Source organism: Stegostoma tigrinum, chromosome 49 (assembly GCF_030684315.1).
Source record: "Stegostoma tigrinum isolate sSteTig4 chromosome 49, sSteTig4.hap1, whole genome shotgun sequence".
NCBI lineage: Eukaryota > Metazoa > Chordata > Chondrichthyes > Orectolobiformes > Stegostomatidae > Stegostoma > Stegostoma tigrinum.
This window is the reverse complement of record NC_081402.1, coordinates 3,696,775-3,710,524: the sequence shown is the minus strand read 5'-3', so window position 1 is coordinate 3,710,524 and position 13,750 is coordinate 3,696,775. Positions and strand designations below refer to the sequence as shown.

At 47.7% G+C, this 13,750-nt stretch overlaps 1 protein-coding gene across 1 annotated transcript in view; it reads left to right on the top strand.

Annotated features, from left to right (window-relative positions):
* Window positions 1–13,750, top strand: part of huwe1 (HECT, UBA and WWE domain containing E3 ubiquitin protein ligase 1) — a 221,466-nt gene that overhangs the window by 131,590 nt on the left and 76,126 nt on the right. Inside the window, 6 exon segments of the mRNA XM_059643207.1 lie at window positions 2,711–2,777; window positions 4,234–4,448; window positions 7,423–7,634; window positions 7,729–7,911; window positions 9,066–9,238; window positions 10,496–10,635. Coding sequence (XP_059499190.1) covers window positions 2,711–2,777; window positions 4,234–4,448; window positions 7,423–7,634; window positions 7,729–7,911; window positions 9,066–9,238; window positions 10,496–10,635 — 990 coding nt within the window.

The following is a 13,750-nucleotide window of genomic DNA, read 5'->3' as shown; positions in this document are numbered from 1 at the left end:
GTCTGTCACTGTATAATGCTGGAGTACAGTACAGGTGGGGGACAGGTCTGTCACTGTATAATGCTGGAGTACAGTACCGGTGGGGGACGGGTCTGTCACTGTATAATGCTGGAGTACAGTACCAGTGGGGGACAGGTCTGTTACTGTATAATGCTGGAGTACAGTACAGGTGGGGGACAGGTCTGTCACTGTATAACACTGGGGTACAGTACCGGTGGGGGACAGGTCTGTCACTGTATAACACTGGAGTACAGTACCGGTGGGGGTCGGGTCCGTCACTGTATAATGCTGGAGTACAGTACCAGTGGGGGACAGGTCTGTCCGTGTATAATGCTGGAGTACAGTACCGGTGGGGGTCGGGTCTGTCACTGTATAATGCTGGAGTACAGTACCGGTGGGGGACAGGTCTGTCTCTGCATAACACTGGGGTACAGTACTGGGGGGGACAGGTCTGTCACTGTATAACACTGGGGTACAGTACCAGTGGGGGACGGGTCTGTCACTGTATAACACTGGGGTACAGTACCGGTGGGGGACAGGTCTGTCACTGTATAATGCTGGAGTACAGTACTGGGGGGGAGGAGGAGGCGGCGGTGTGGGGGCAGGTCTATTATTGTATAACGCTGGAGTACGGTACCGGTGGGGACAAGTCTGTTGCTGTATAACATTGGGGTACGGTACTGGTGGGGGACAAGTCTGTCCCTGTATAACACTGGGGTACAGTACTGGTGGGGGACAAGTCTGTCCCTGTATAATACTGGAGTACAGCACCGGTGGGGGACAGGTCTGTCACTGCATAACGCTGGAGTACAGTACCGGTGGGGGACGGGTCTGTTGCTGTATAACACTGGAGTACAGTACCGGTGGGGGACAGGTCTGTCACTGTATAACACTGGGGTACAGTACTGGTGGGGGACGGGTCTGTTGCTGTATAACACTGGGGTACAGTACCGGTGGGGGACAGGTCTGTCTCTGCATAACACTGGGGTACAGTACCGGTGGAGGACGGGTCTGTCGCTGTATAACACTGGGGTACGGTACCGGTGGGGGACAGGTCTTTCACTGTATAACACTGGAGTACAGTACCGGTGGGGGACAGGTCTGTCACTGTATAACACTGGGGTACAGTACCGGTGGGGGACAGGTCTTTCACTGTATAATGCTGGAGTACAGTACCGGTGGGGGACAGGTCTGTTACCGGTGGGGGACAGGTCTGTTACTGTATAACACTGGGGTACAGTACCGGTGGGGGACAGGTCTGTCACTGTATAATGCTGGAGTACAGTACCAGTGGGGGACAGGTCTGTCACTGTATAACACTGGGGTACAGTACTGGTGGGGGACAGGTCTGTCACTGTATAACACTGGGGTACAGTACCAGTGGGGGACAGGTCTGTCACTGTATAACACTGGGGTACAGTACCGGTGGGGGACAGGTCTTTCACTGTATAATGCTGGAGTACAGTACCGGTGGGGGACAGGTCTGTTACCGGTGGGGGACAGGTCTGTTACTGTATAACACGGGTACAGTACCGGTGGGGGACAGGTCTGTCACTGTATAATGCTGGAGTACAGTACCGGTGGGGGACAGGTCTGTCACTGTATAACACTGGGGTACAGTACCGGTGGGGGACAGGTCTGTCACTGTATAACACTGGGGTACAGTACCGGTGGGGGACAGGTCTGTCACTGTATAATGCTGGAGTACAGTACAGGTGGGGGACAGGTCTGTCACTGTATAATGCTGGAGTACAGTACCGGTGGGGGACGGGTCTGTCACTGTATAATGCTGGAGTACAGTACCGGTGGGGGACAGGTCTGTCACTGTATAACACTGGGGTACAGTACCGGTGGGGGACAGGTCTGTCCCTGTATAACACTGGGGTACAGTACCGGTGGGGGGGCAGGTCTGTCACTGCATAACACTGGGGTACAGTACCGGTGGGGGGGCAGGTCTGTCACTGTATAACACTGGGGTACAGTACCGGTGGGGGACAGGTCTGTCCCTGTATAACACTGGGGTACAGTACCGGTGGGGGGGCAGGTCTGTCACTGCATAACACTGGGGTACAGTACCGGTGGGGGGGCAGGTCTGTCACTGTATAACACTGGGGTACAGTACCGGTGGGGGACAGGTCTGTCCCTGTATAACACTGGGGTACAGTACCGGTGGGGGACAGGTCTATCACTGTATAACACTGGGGTACAGTACCGGTGGGGGACAGGTCTGTCCCTGTATAACACTGGGGTACAGTACCGGTGGGGGACAGGTCTGTCGCTGTATAACACTGGGGTACAGTACCGGTGGGGGACAGGTCTGTCACTGTATAACACTGGGGTACAGTACCAGTGGGGGACAGGTCTGTCCCTGTATAACACTGGGGTACAGTACCGATGGGGACAGGTCTGTCCCTGTATAACACTGGGGTACAGTACCGGTGGGGGACAGGTCTGTCCCTGTATAACACTGGGGTACAGTACCGGTGGGGGACGGGTCTGTTGCTAGCTGTAAGATTTCACTGAAAGAGTAATTTTCAAATTATCGATGCTCATTTGTAATTGGAACCAATCATTCAATTCAATCTTGTATACTATTGGTTTTCCAGTGCCCAGCTTCTCAGGAACTAACTTACGTAAGGCAAAATGTGAATGATGGGATGGTTTGATCCCTGAGTGATGTGGTCAGTGTTAACTCTGTTTTATCCTGCAGACCCAGGTCTTTGTTGCTGATGGTGCAGCGACTGATTCCAATCAGGCTGGCACATCGCAAGGAGAGGGTAAGCCTCCTGATGTCTAATTGACTGCTGTGTTTCCTGCATTGCAGTGCAAAAGTAATAACTATAAAATGGCTTTGAGCAAGTTGAGATTGTTGAGGCTGCTGTTGCATTTCAAGCCTTTCCATGGTGCATCTCCCAAATTTCTCTTTCCAACTCAGCAGCTTGGTGTCAGAATATCGCTAATGGCTTCGATGTTTGTCTTCGTTCACTGCCTCAAAGCTAAACGTTCCAAACTTCTGCGGCAGCAGCTATTTCTCGGGCATCAAGGGGGGGTGGTGACTGCTTGAGATGTTGCCATTCTCCAGGGAAATATCGCCACCCCTCCAAGGTTTTGTTTAATGTAAAACTCACCCATTGCCTGGATGTGTTCTCCGCACACAGTGAGCACGTGGGCCTTGTGCACCCTTCTATGCATTCCCCATGGTGCGGTCTCTGCCAATCAGACTCCAGTTGCCAGCTGGCCAATCACACCCTCTTCTCATGCGTTTCATCTAAATTGTTGTTCCCTTTGCTGTTTTGGTTCTGTCCCGACAATTCAGAGGAAAGCTCAGACATCTCATGCCTTTTTATTCCTAGCAATGAGCATTTATAAAGTGTTCATTCCTTCGGAATTTGATATTCTAGCTTCTGTTCTGATGAGGGCAAAGAAGCTTTAGCAGCTGAAAATGAGCGAGTTCCAGTTCACGGTGAACTAAAATTTAGGACTTGTTTAGATTAAGCCAGGTAATGGTCTGACCAGTGCAGTTTGTACATGTGTGCTGATGGACACACAATGCTACCTGACCTTTTCACCTCCCCAAGGCCCCTTACTGTCATAGGGAATGGTTCATATTTTCATGACTGTCTTTCCCTTTGAGTTGTTTTTTTGCCAGGAGTGGAAAACACCCCTATCTACCTGCAAACTCAAACTACAGCCAAAAACTCCCTTTTCTCTACCAAGTGCTCCTCTCGGTCTTCCTTTTCACTCCCCATGACCCCCACTAACTCAAAGCAAGTGTGGTCATGCACACACTTACACATACATATACACGCAGATGCATAAGCATACACGCACCCCCACACACACGTACACAGACCCGTACACCTCTCCAGCTTTACCTCCTTCAATTAGTTTCCGTACTCAGGCAGTGCCTAGGATTGTGACCATCATTGATCCCTCCTTGTGTGCCTTGGGGCTCAATGTTTCTCTCTCCCACCCCAAACTCTCCTGATTTCAGTGTCTGCTCCTCAGAGGACCCCCTCCTCAAAGATGCTTTTATTTACCCTGTTTGATAACTCCCCCTTTTGACTCAAACTCCCTTCCCTTGGCCTGGTTGCATGTGAGCAATGTTTTCTGTCTACACCCAAGCTGTGTATGGATGCAAGTTGTTAGCGTTCTTTTTTGGGGGCTGCAGGCTCGAGCTGATGTTTGTCCGTGTCGAGTGCATTAAGCTGCCTTCCCCCTTTCTGTGCTCAGGTTCCACCCCAGAGGAGAACCGGGATGGCAAGAAGGACAAGGATGGGGACAAAGCCTCGGAGGATGGGAAGCAGAAGGCAAAAGCCAGCAAACCACTCATGCCGACATCCACTATCCTGAGGCTGCTGGCCGAGTTGGTGCGCTCATACATTGGCATTGCCACCCTGATAGCCGGGTACAATTATACAGCTGGCCAGTCTGAACTCATTAAAGAGGTGAGAGAGCCATGGCCCCCAGTACCATAAGGCTGTGAGTATGTTCGAAGTAATTCAGAGCAGGTTTACCAGACTAATACCTACAACAGGTAGGCTGTCTTATGGCCACACAAGTATACAGAGCGGTAAAAAAGGCGAACGGTATGTTTGCCTTTATTGGTCGGGGAATTTGAGTGCAAGAGTCAAGATGCCATGTTGCAGCTTTATAACATTTTGGTTCGGCCATACTTAACGATTTGCGTTCATTTCTGGTCATCACATCACAGGAAGGATGTAGAGTCTTTGGAGAGGATGTAGAAGAGGTTTACCATGATGCTGCCTGGCTTAGAGGGTATGTGCTATAAGGAGAGGCTGGACAAACCCAGGCTGTTTTCTCTGGAGTGGTGGAGGCTGAGAGGAGATTAGATAGAAGTCCTATAATGTTATGAGATGCAGAGATAGGGTTGACAGTCAGAATCTTTTTCCCAGAGATAAAATCCCTAATGTTAGGGGGCATACATTTAAGGTGAGAAGGGGAAAGGTCAAAGAAGATCTGAGGGGCAGTTTCTTTAAACACAGTGGTAGAAATGTGGGATGCAGTGCCAGGCCTGGTGGTGAAGGCATATATAATGGGTGTTTAAGGGACTTTTAGGTAAGCACGTGAATATGCAAGGAATGGAGGGATATAGACCAAGGACAGGCAGAAGGGAGTAGTTTAATTTGGCGTCATGTTCAGCACAACGTAATGGGCCAAAGGGGTTGTACTGTTCTATGCCAGGATTGACTTGTACCCACTGAGGTGTATAAGAGTAAGGTGCTGCGAGTGAATCATGTCCAGTCCCTGAAGAATCTTGACAGGTTGGGTGTGGAAAGGATGTTTTCTGTTGTAGAGAAATCTACAACCAGGAGACACCCATTTAACACACAAGTGAGCGGGAATGATGTCCTCCAGGGCCGAGAGACTTTAGATGTCACTTCCTCAAAGTGTTACGTGAATATTTCCAAGCAGAGATGGATACATCCTTGCTGAGCAAGGGGGTGGGGGTGTGTAGGCAGGAATGTGGGCCAACAAGATTAGTTGTGATTTTGGTGAACGGCAGAGTGATCTCAAGAGGCTGAGAGACCTCCTTGTTCCTAATTGTCCTGCATATGTATGTACGTACGCAAGACAGGCTGCTGTATGCTTTGGCTGCGTGTTGAATTAGCAGCAGTTTGTGCTGTCTGTAAAATGTGATGGTCTGCCTCATCAAATGTTACTACTCCTCATTCCCGACGGCTGAATGGGGAGCATACCCCCTGCTGTTTGGGCTTTCCTGAATGATAAGTGGTCAGAATGGAGCTTCTGGTCGTTCCCAGTTTTCCCACATTGCGTTGTTTTTACTTTTCCTTTGAGATTTAATCTCTGAGAGTGACAGGGAATGCACTTGATGGGCTGAATTGCCAACCTTCCTGAGGGTGGTGAAGACAACGTTTAGCACGCTTGCCCTCATTGCCCAGACCTTGCAGTACAGGAGCTGGCATGTCATGTTGAGGTTGTAGAAGACATTAGTGCATTCTGACCTGGATACTGTGCCCAGTTCTGGCCACCCTTCTATGGAAAGCATATCATTAAGCTGGTGAGGGCTGATGAAAGAATTACCATCATGTTGCTGGGAGTGGAGATTTTGAGTTATATGGAGAGGCTGGAAAGGCTTGGACTTTTTTCCTGTGAAGCACAGGAGGTTGAGAGGTAACCTTAGGTGGGGTGACTGCCAGGTGTCTCTTCTCGAGGGCGGGGGATTTCAAGTCCAAGGGGCATGTTTTTAAGATGAGCAGAGAAAAGGATTTCAAAATGCCATGAGGGAAAATTTTTTGTTGTGATTTTTGTGTGTGGAATGAACTTCCAGAGGAAGTGGTGGATTTGGTACAATTACTACATTTAAAAGACACTTGGATAAGTACATGAGGAAAGGTGTACCAAGCACAGGAAAGTGGGATTATTTTAGTTTGGGATTATGGTCAGCAAGGAGTGGTTGGACCGAAGGGTCTGTTTCCACACTGACTCTGACTGACTAGGAGAGGATGTGGCCATCACTTGCAAGGCTGGCGTTTGTTGCCAGTTCCTAATCATCCCTTGAAGGCAGTGAGGAGCAGTGACCTTAAACGGCTGCATTCAGTGTAGCATAGCTGCACCTGCAGTGCTGGTCGAGATGGAGTTCTGGGTTCTTGGGACGGATAGTGAAGGGACAACCAATGTTATTCCAAGTAATCGTGAAGAAGGCATTTGGTACAGTTGTCTGTCTTATCAGCGCATTGAGTATGGGAGTTGAGACCCGTGTTACAGCTTTACAGGGCGTTGGTTAGGCTGTTTCTGGAGTTTCTAGTCACCTGCTTTAGGAAAGATGTTGTGAAACCTCAAAGGGTTCAGAAAAGGTTTACAAGGATATTGCCAGTTTGAGGGCTTGAGCTGTAGAATGAAGCTGAATAGGCTGGGGGCTATTTGACCTGTCGTGTTGGAGGCTGAGGAGTGACTTGTGTTTATAAAATCATGAAGGGCATGGATAAGGTAAGTAGCAAAGTTCTTTTCTCCAGGATAGGGGAGTCCAAAACTGGATGGTGTAGGTTTAAGGTAAGAGGGGGAAAGATTTAAAAGGGATCTGAGGGGCAGCTTCATGTAGAGGGTGGTTGTGTGGAATAAGCTGCCAGAGAGAGTGGTGGAGGCTGGTACAATTACAGTATTTAAAAGGCATCTGGATGGGTACCTTAATAGGAAGGGTTTAGAGGGATACGGGCCAAGGGATATGCTGGGAAATGGGACTAGGTTAATATGGAACATCTGGTCAGCATGGACCAGTTGGACCGAAGGCTCTGTTTCTGTGCTGTGCATCCCTGTGGCTCTGAGTTGAGGTTACGTGCAACTTTGCCAGTGGTGGTGATGTCTGGAAAGCTGTTTATTCTCTCTTCACCTCAGGGTGCTAATTCTATCTGTCTCTGTGTCCCCCCCCCCTCCCTGCAGGATTGCAGCGTCCTGGCTTTTGTCCTGGATCACCTTTTACCCCAGACCCAGAATGTGGGAGATAAAGACACACCAGCACTGGCCCGGCTCTTCTTGGCCAGTCTGGCGGCAGCGACGCAGAGCACTGAAGCACAAGCTGCCTTGGTCAATGAGGTCAAAGCGGCCCTTAGCCGAGCGCTGGCTATGGCGGAGAGCACAGAGAAACACGCCAGGTAACGGCTAGTGGATTCAGTAGTTCTTTGTGTGGCTTGTAGGGTCTCAGGGCCACCACCCTAATCTTGTTCCACTGACTGCCTTTCCCCACAGGCTGCAAGCTGTGATGTGCATCATCAGCACCATCATGGAGTCATGCCCATCCACCTCCAGCTTCTACAGCAGCAATGCCGTCAAAACGCAACACAATGGCATGAACAACATCATCCGACTGTTCCTGAAGAAGGGGCTTGTGAACGACTTGGCCAGAGTGCCTCACAGTCTCGACTTGTCCAGGTAGCAGAGCTTCTCATTCTCCACTTCAAGTCTTCTGTCCAGGGCCTTCATGTTTTGTTGAAGATCTGCAGCCCCAATTGGTGCTCCCCGATACCTGAATGGCTGCTGAGACTCATCTGTGCTTTCTCACGTTCTGAGCTAACGGGTTGGGAGGTTTTGTGTCCTAGGCTTGAGGAAACTGCTGCACAAGATATACCTGTTATCCATCCACCACACGGGTTTAGGTACGGAGCAAAGCTCTCTCTACAGTCACCCCATCAGATACTCCCAGGACAGTGTCAGCAAGGGTTAGATATAGAGTGACGCTCCCTCTACACTAGAACAGCTTTGTTACAATCTTGAATACTTTGTAAGACAATTCTAGGTGCCATCAGACCTACTATGAAGTGTTAGCCGTGATTCTTGAATTCGAGGTCTGACCTGTTTGCCTGGGAAGAGCTAGGGGAAGTCTTCCTCACTAGGGAAAGGTACCCGATCTTGGGACATTGCCCATTGCTGCAACAACTAGACAACTCCTCCTTGTTAAACAATTTGCTCCAATCCAGAAGGTTTCAGGTAGGAACTTTGCTGGGACAGCAGGAAGGAACAGTTGGTGTAAGATTAAATTATTCACTTAGCAGTCTGCTTAACCAACAGATTCTGCTGATTGACTGTGGGCTTGCTTAAAGAGATGAAGGGTGACTTATACCGGTTAAAGACTGAACGAATTTGTTTTACACTAGTTTAGAATCGACGTGCAGTAAACATGACAAAGGCTGTTAAAGTGATGAACAGATTGGATGGGACAAACAAAGTTCTTTTCACTTTTAGATGACTAACTTGGGGGTCTGTCTGCATAAGGTTGTCACTAATAATTCCATCAGGAATACAGTAGAAATCTGTTTTGCTGGAGAGAGCTGTAAATGTGGAACTGGTTACCCAGTTGAGGTAAATAATCTTGATGTGTTTGGGTAAACAGGAGGCAAGAAAGGATGGGAAGTTGAGATTAAGGTAGGGCTGTGGACCAGGCTTACTTGGAAGTGTCAGCACCATTTCAGGCCTGTTGGGTCTGCTGTCCTGTTTTTATACTCTATATGCTTTTCAGTGCTGTCCTTAAAAGGTATGGACGCCCTTTGGTGAGATTTCCAAATGTGGATTCTTTTCTTTATTCCAAGTCCCAACATGGCGAACACGGTGAACGCTGCACTGAAGCCTTTGGAGACGCTTTCTCGTATCGTCAACCAGCCGAGCAGCCTCTTTAGTAGCAAGAACGCCTCGAGCAAGAACAAATCCGAGCAGGATACGCACATCACGAGCGGTGATGCTAATGGCAACCAGCCAGATTCTGGTAAATGCTGTTCTTGCAATGAGTTGCATTCTTATTGGCCCTTCAACCTGGTAATATCTCCCAAGATACTTCACAGGAGCATTAGCAGGCAAAATCAGGCATTGAGTCACATGAAGCATCAGGAAACCTGTCTTGAAGGTGTGGGTGTGTGAAGGTGTGAGGAGCATTGTAAGGGGATTGAGATAACAGTGTGGAGCTGGAGGAGCGGAACAGGAAAATTGACGTTTTGGGCCGGGACCCTTTTTCTGAAGAAGGTTCCCGATCCGAAATGTCAACTTCCCTGCTTCTTTGAAGCTGCCTGGCCTGCTGTGCTCCTCCAGCTCCATGCTGTGTTATCTCCAACTCTAGGATCGGCCATTCTTACTATCTCTTAATGGGATTATGAATGGATTCAGAGGAGTGCACTGTCGCTTGGGTGACAGTGTGGCTAATTGTATACTTTCTACTTGACCTGAAACGAAAAGCAGTGTTAACCAAGTTATGATAACCAGCTTATTATACAAGAGAATCCGTTGAGTGAAGGTGTAGAATTAGTCAACAGATGTAATTTGTAATACAAGAATATAAATGCTTGCCCCTCTAACTAATCCACAGAAAGCAGAGTAGGGACTTCTCTCTACAGAGATTAACTTCAAAATGAAAGACACTTTTTGGCCAAATGCAGTTTCTCTTGAAGATAAAAGGAGAATAAGGCCTGGAATATTCTGAAGTCTTTCGAAAAGTGTAGTTATTAATAACAGTTGTAACTGGGGCCTTGTCAGATGCTGCTTGCTCAGAAATTACGATGCTGAGAAGTTCTTTTCAGTTGTTCTTCCTGAACTTGATACAAAGGTGCTTCCGAAACAGGAGACACTGGTTGAGCAGTTTGTTTTGTAGCAGGCTTTCCTCAACTACAAAACCCAAGCCTGCAAACACTGTTCAAGAAAAACAGTCATATAACAGTGTATGCACGTTTGCAACCCTTTAACTTGAAGTCCACCAGAATGAGAACAAATGAGAGAGGTAGAGAGATTCTGAAGGAATTCCTGAGCTTTAGGGCCCAGGCAGCTGATGTCTCTAACATTAATGGCTGCAAAGTCAGAAGGTCCCGAGCAGAGAATGAATTCTGTCCTGTGCGCTCAGTGTTAATAGGCGTGTCATCTTACCCACATGGAACCATTAAAGATTAATGTGTAACTTAGTGCTGATATCCTGTATGATCACTGGTACTGAGCTGATTTTCTTTTTTGAAAAAAAAATCTTTTGTCAATTGCGCAGGAGAGACTGGAGAGACTGAGACACAGGGAGACCAGGCTCCCACTGGTGTGGCAGACACTGATATTATGGATGGAGAGACTGAAGCAGACACAGTGGTGATCACTGGGCAGACGGAAGTCCTAAATGCCCAGGAGATGCAGGTAGCCATCACCTTCCATTCTCTTACAGGCACACGAGGTTATTCCTCGAGGGATATCATCAACTAACAGGGAAGTTAAATTGAACTGGTGCAGCTTTGGTTAAGTGAAGTGCAAAGTTTAGGTCTCCATGTTTCAAAAAGTGTCTAAAACCACTGGAGAAGGTGCAAAAAGCATATATGTAGATCAATGTGAAATGGAGCAGAAGGAAACCATATGGCCCCTGGAAGCTACTGTGCTGTTTGATAAAATCATGTCTCAGCTGACTGTGACCTCAACTCCATTTTATTGTTTGTGCCCCTCTCCATAATGTTGATCAAAATCTCTCTAACTCGGCCATAAATATATTTATCTGGTCCTCTGCTGCCCTCTGGGAGAGTGAGAATTTCAGACTGACCACCTGCTGAGAGTCATACAGCACTTGGCCCATGCAGACCAAGTTTCCCAAACTAAACTAGTCCCACTTGCCTGCCTTTGGCCCATGTCTCTCTAAACCTTTCCTATTTGTGTACCTATCCAAATTCTTTCAAAAGTTGTAACTGTATCTGCATCTCCCGTTCATTCTACATACAAATCAACCCCTGAGGAATAGTTGCCTCTTGGGCCGTCCTCAAATTTTTCTCGTCTCAATTTTAAAAAAAATGGCTCCTAGTTTTGGACTCACCTGCCCTAGGGAAAGACTTTTGGTATTCACCTTATCTATGCCCCTCGTGATTTTATAAACCATTACAAACCTTCTGCACTCCAGTGAAAGAAGTCCTAGCTGAATCTATATTACTCAAACCGTCCATTCCTGGGAATGTCCTAATAAACCTTGTCTGAAATCTCTCCATTTTAATAGTAACCTTCCTATAGCAGGGTGACCTGAACTGGACACAACTATGTGGCCTTAATAAAGTCTTTTGCAACCATGACATAACATACCAACTCCTCTACTCAGTGGTCTGCGCAATGAAGGCAACCGTGCCAAATGCCTTCTTAACGACTCTATTCACTGGTGATGCAACTTGTGGAAATCTATGTACAAGTTCAAAGGGAGACCCTGATTCTGAAACTGTGCCCCCTCATTCCAGCGCCTACCATGTCAAACAGCTTCTCCAGTTGTTGGATATTTTAGTAAGATCACCCTGTCATTCTTCTCAACGCCAATAAGTAAAGACCCAACCTGCTCAACCTTTCCTCCGTAAGGCACTTCTCTGCTTCTGATGTAAGTCTGTCCCTTAATTAAGGAGAGTAAAACAGCGTGAATGAGAGGCTATAACCATCAGGAAAATCTGAACAAGCTGTAAAGAGACCTCTGATCAACCTTTCAGGTTGTGGTCATATTGATCCAGTGTGTTAAGAGATGATGTTTCTGCTTGCGGCAAGTCCAAGAGTGTAGGTAGTTGGTGTAAGTATCCATTGAGTAACAATATCCCTGTTCAGTTATCCAGAGTCGTGAGACTCTGCACGTCACTATGTCAAGGAGGCATGGAATCATTGGAGGAAATTGAATAATTCATTGAAAGCCGCAGGTCCATTGGAATAACACCAGCTGTATCCTAGACTTTATTAATACAATTCGATATAGTATAGGAACAGGCCCTCCAGCCCACCAAGCCTGTGCCAAATCCTAATCCTTATTTAGGCCCGCTACATATTTCCTAGGCGCAGTTTCTGTCCTTCTGTTGACTCTTGGCCATGTGTCAATCGAGGTATGCCTTAAATGTTGCTGACGTGCCTGCTTCGATCACCTCCATTGGCAGTGCATTCCAGGCACCCACCAACCTCTTTGAGAAAGCCTCTGACTATCCACTCTGCCTCTCATAATTTTGTAGACCTCTCTTATCAAGTCATAGGGGCATGGACTGCAAGAGCAAGGAGATTATGCTGAACCTGAAACACTAGTGAGGCCTCAGCTAAGGTATTTGTAAAATTCTGGGCCCCAAACTTTAGGAAGGATGAGAAACAGAAAGGTTTAGGAGAGTGGTTCTAGGCCTGAGGAGACCAGAGGGGACAGGAGCTGAAATAGGCCATTCAGCCCAATGAGCCTGACCCTCCATTCAGTAAGATCGTGGCTGATTAGGCCTGACAACCCTTTGCAGTGAAGAATCCCACATGTGCACTACCCCCTCATCTGTCTTCTGTGTGACTGCTGATTGAGATTATACCCTACAGTCCTAGTCACACTCAAGGGGCGTTCTATCCATCGCAATAAGCTCACCTCTTGTTCTTCTTCACTCCGAAAATAGGCCCAACTAACTCAGCCTCTCCTCATAAGACAGTCCCTTCATCCCTAGGATCAGCTAAACGAACGTTCTGTGATGCCAGTCGACATTCCTTCAGAAAAGGGACCGAAATCGTTTAGGCCAGTTCAGTCAAAACTTCAGTCGTGAGAGTGGATTGGAATGGAGCCGTCTTAATGGCGATGTGATGGAGGTTTTCAAAATACGGACCCTGGGCGAAGTGGCTCGGGAACACCTGTTCCTGCCCATAAAAGGATTGAGAACGAGAGTGTGCAAGTTGAAAGTAAATGTGATTCACTAAGTGTTTTTTCACACAACTGCTAGATAGGCTCTGCAGGCACAAGGAGTAGAGATAGGGAAAGGCACATACCATTAACTCTATCGTGGGGCATTTCAAGACCAGGGTGGCGCATTTTTAAGGTGAAGCAGAGATATCTTAATCAAAAAAGATTTTTGAAGAAGGGTCTAGGCCCGAAACTCCTTCCTGCTCCTCTGATGCTTGGCCTGCTGTGTTCATCCAGCTCTACACCTTGTTATCTCACATTGTCCACGATCTGCAGTTCCTACTACTCTTTAACAAAAAAGGGGCAACCTTTTTACACAGGTGGTTTGTGTGTGGGGTGAACTAGCTGAGGAAGTGGTGGATGTGGGCACAGTTATGGCATTTAATTTGGATAAGTACATGAATAGGAAAGGTTTGGGGGGTGGATATGGGCCAGGAGCAGGCAGGTGGGACCAGTTTAGTTTGGGATTATGCTTGGCATGAACTGGTTGGATGGAAGGGCCTGTGCCCATGCTTTAATACACTGTTTATTCTGAGAAGCAGTGCACACCTGTTGTGCTGACTGGCCCCCCTCTGCAACAAAATTTTAAGGAAAATGCGTGTGGGCGAA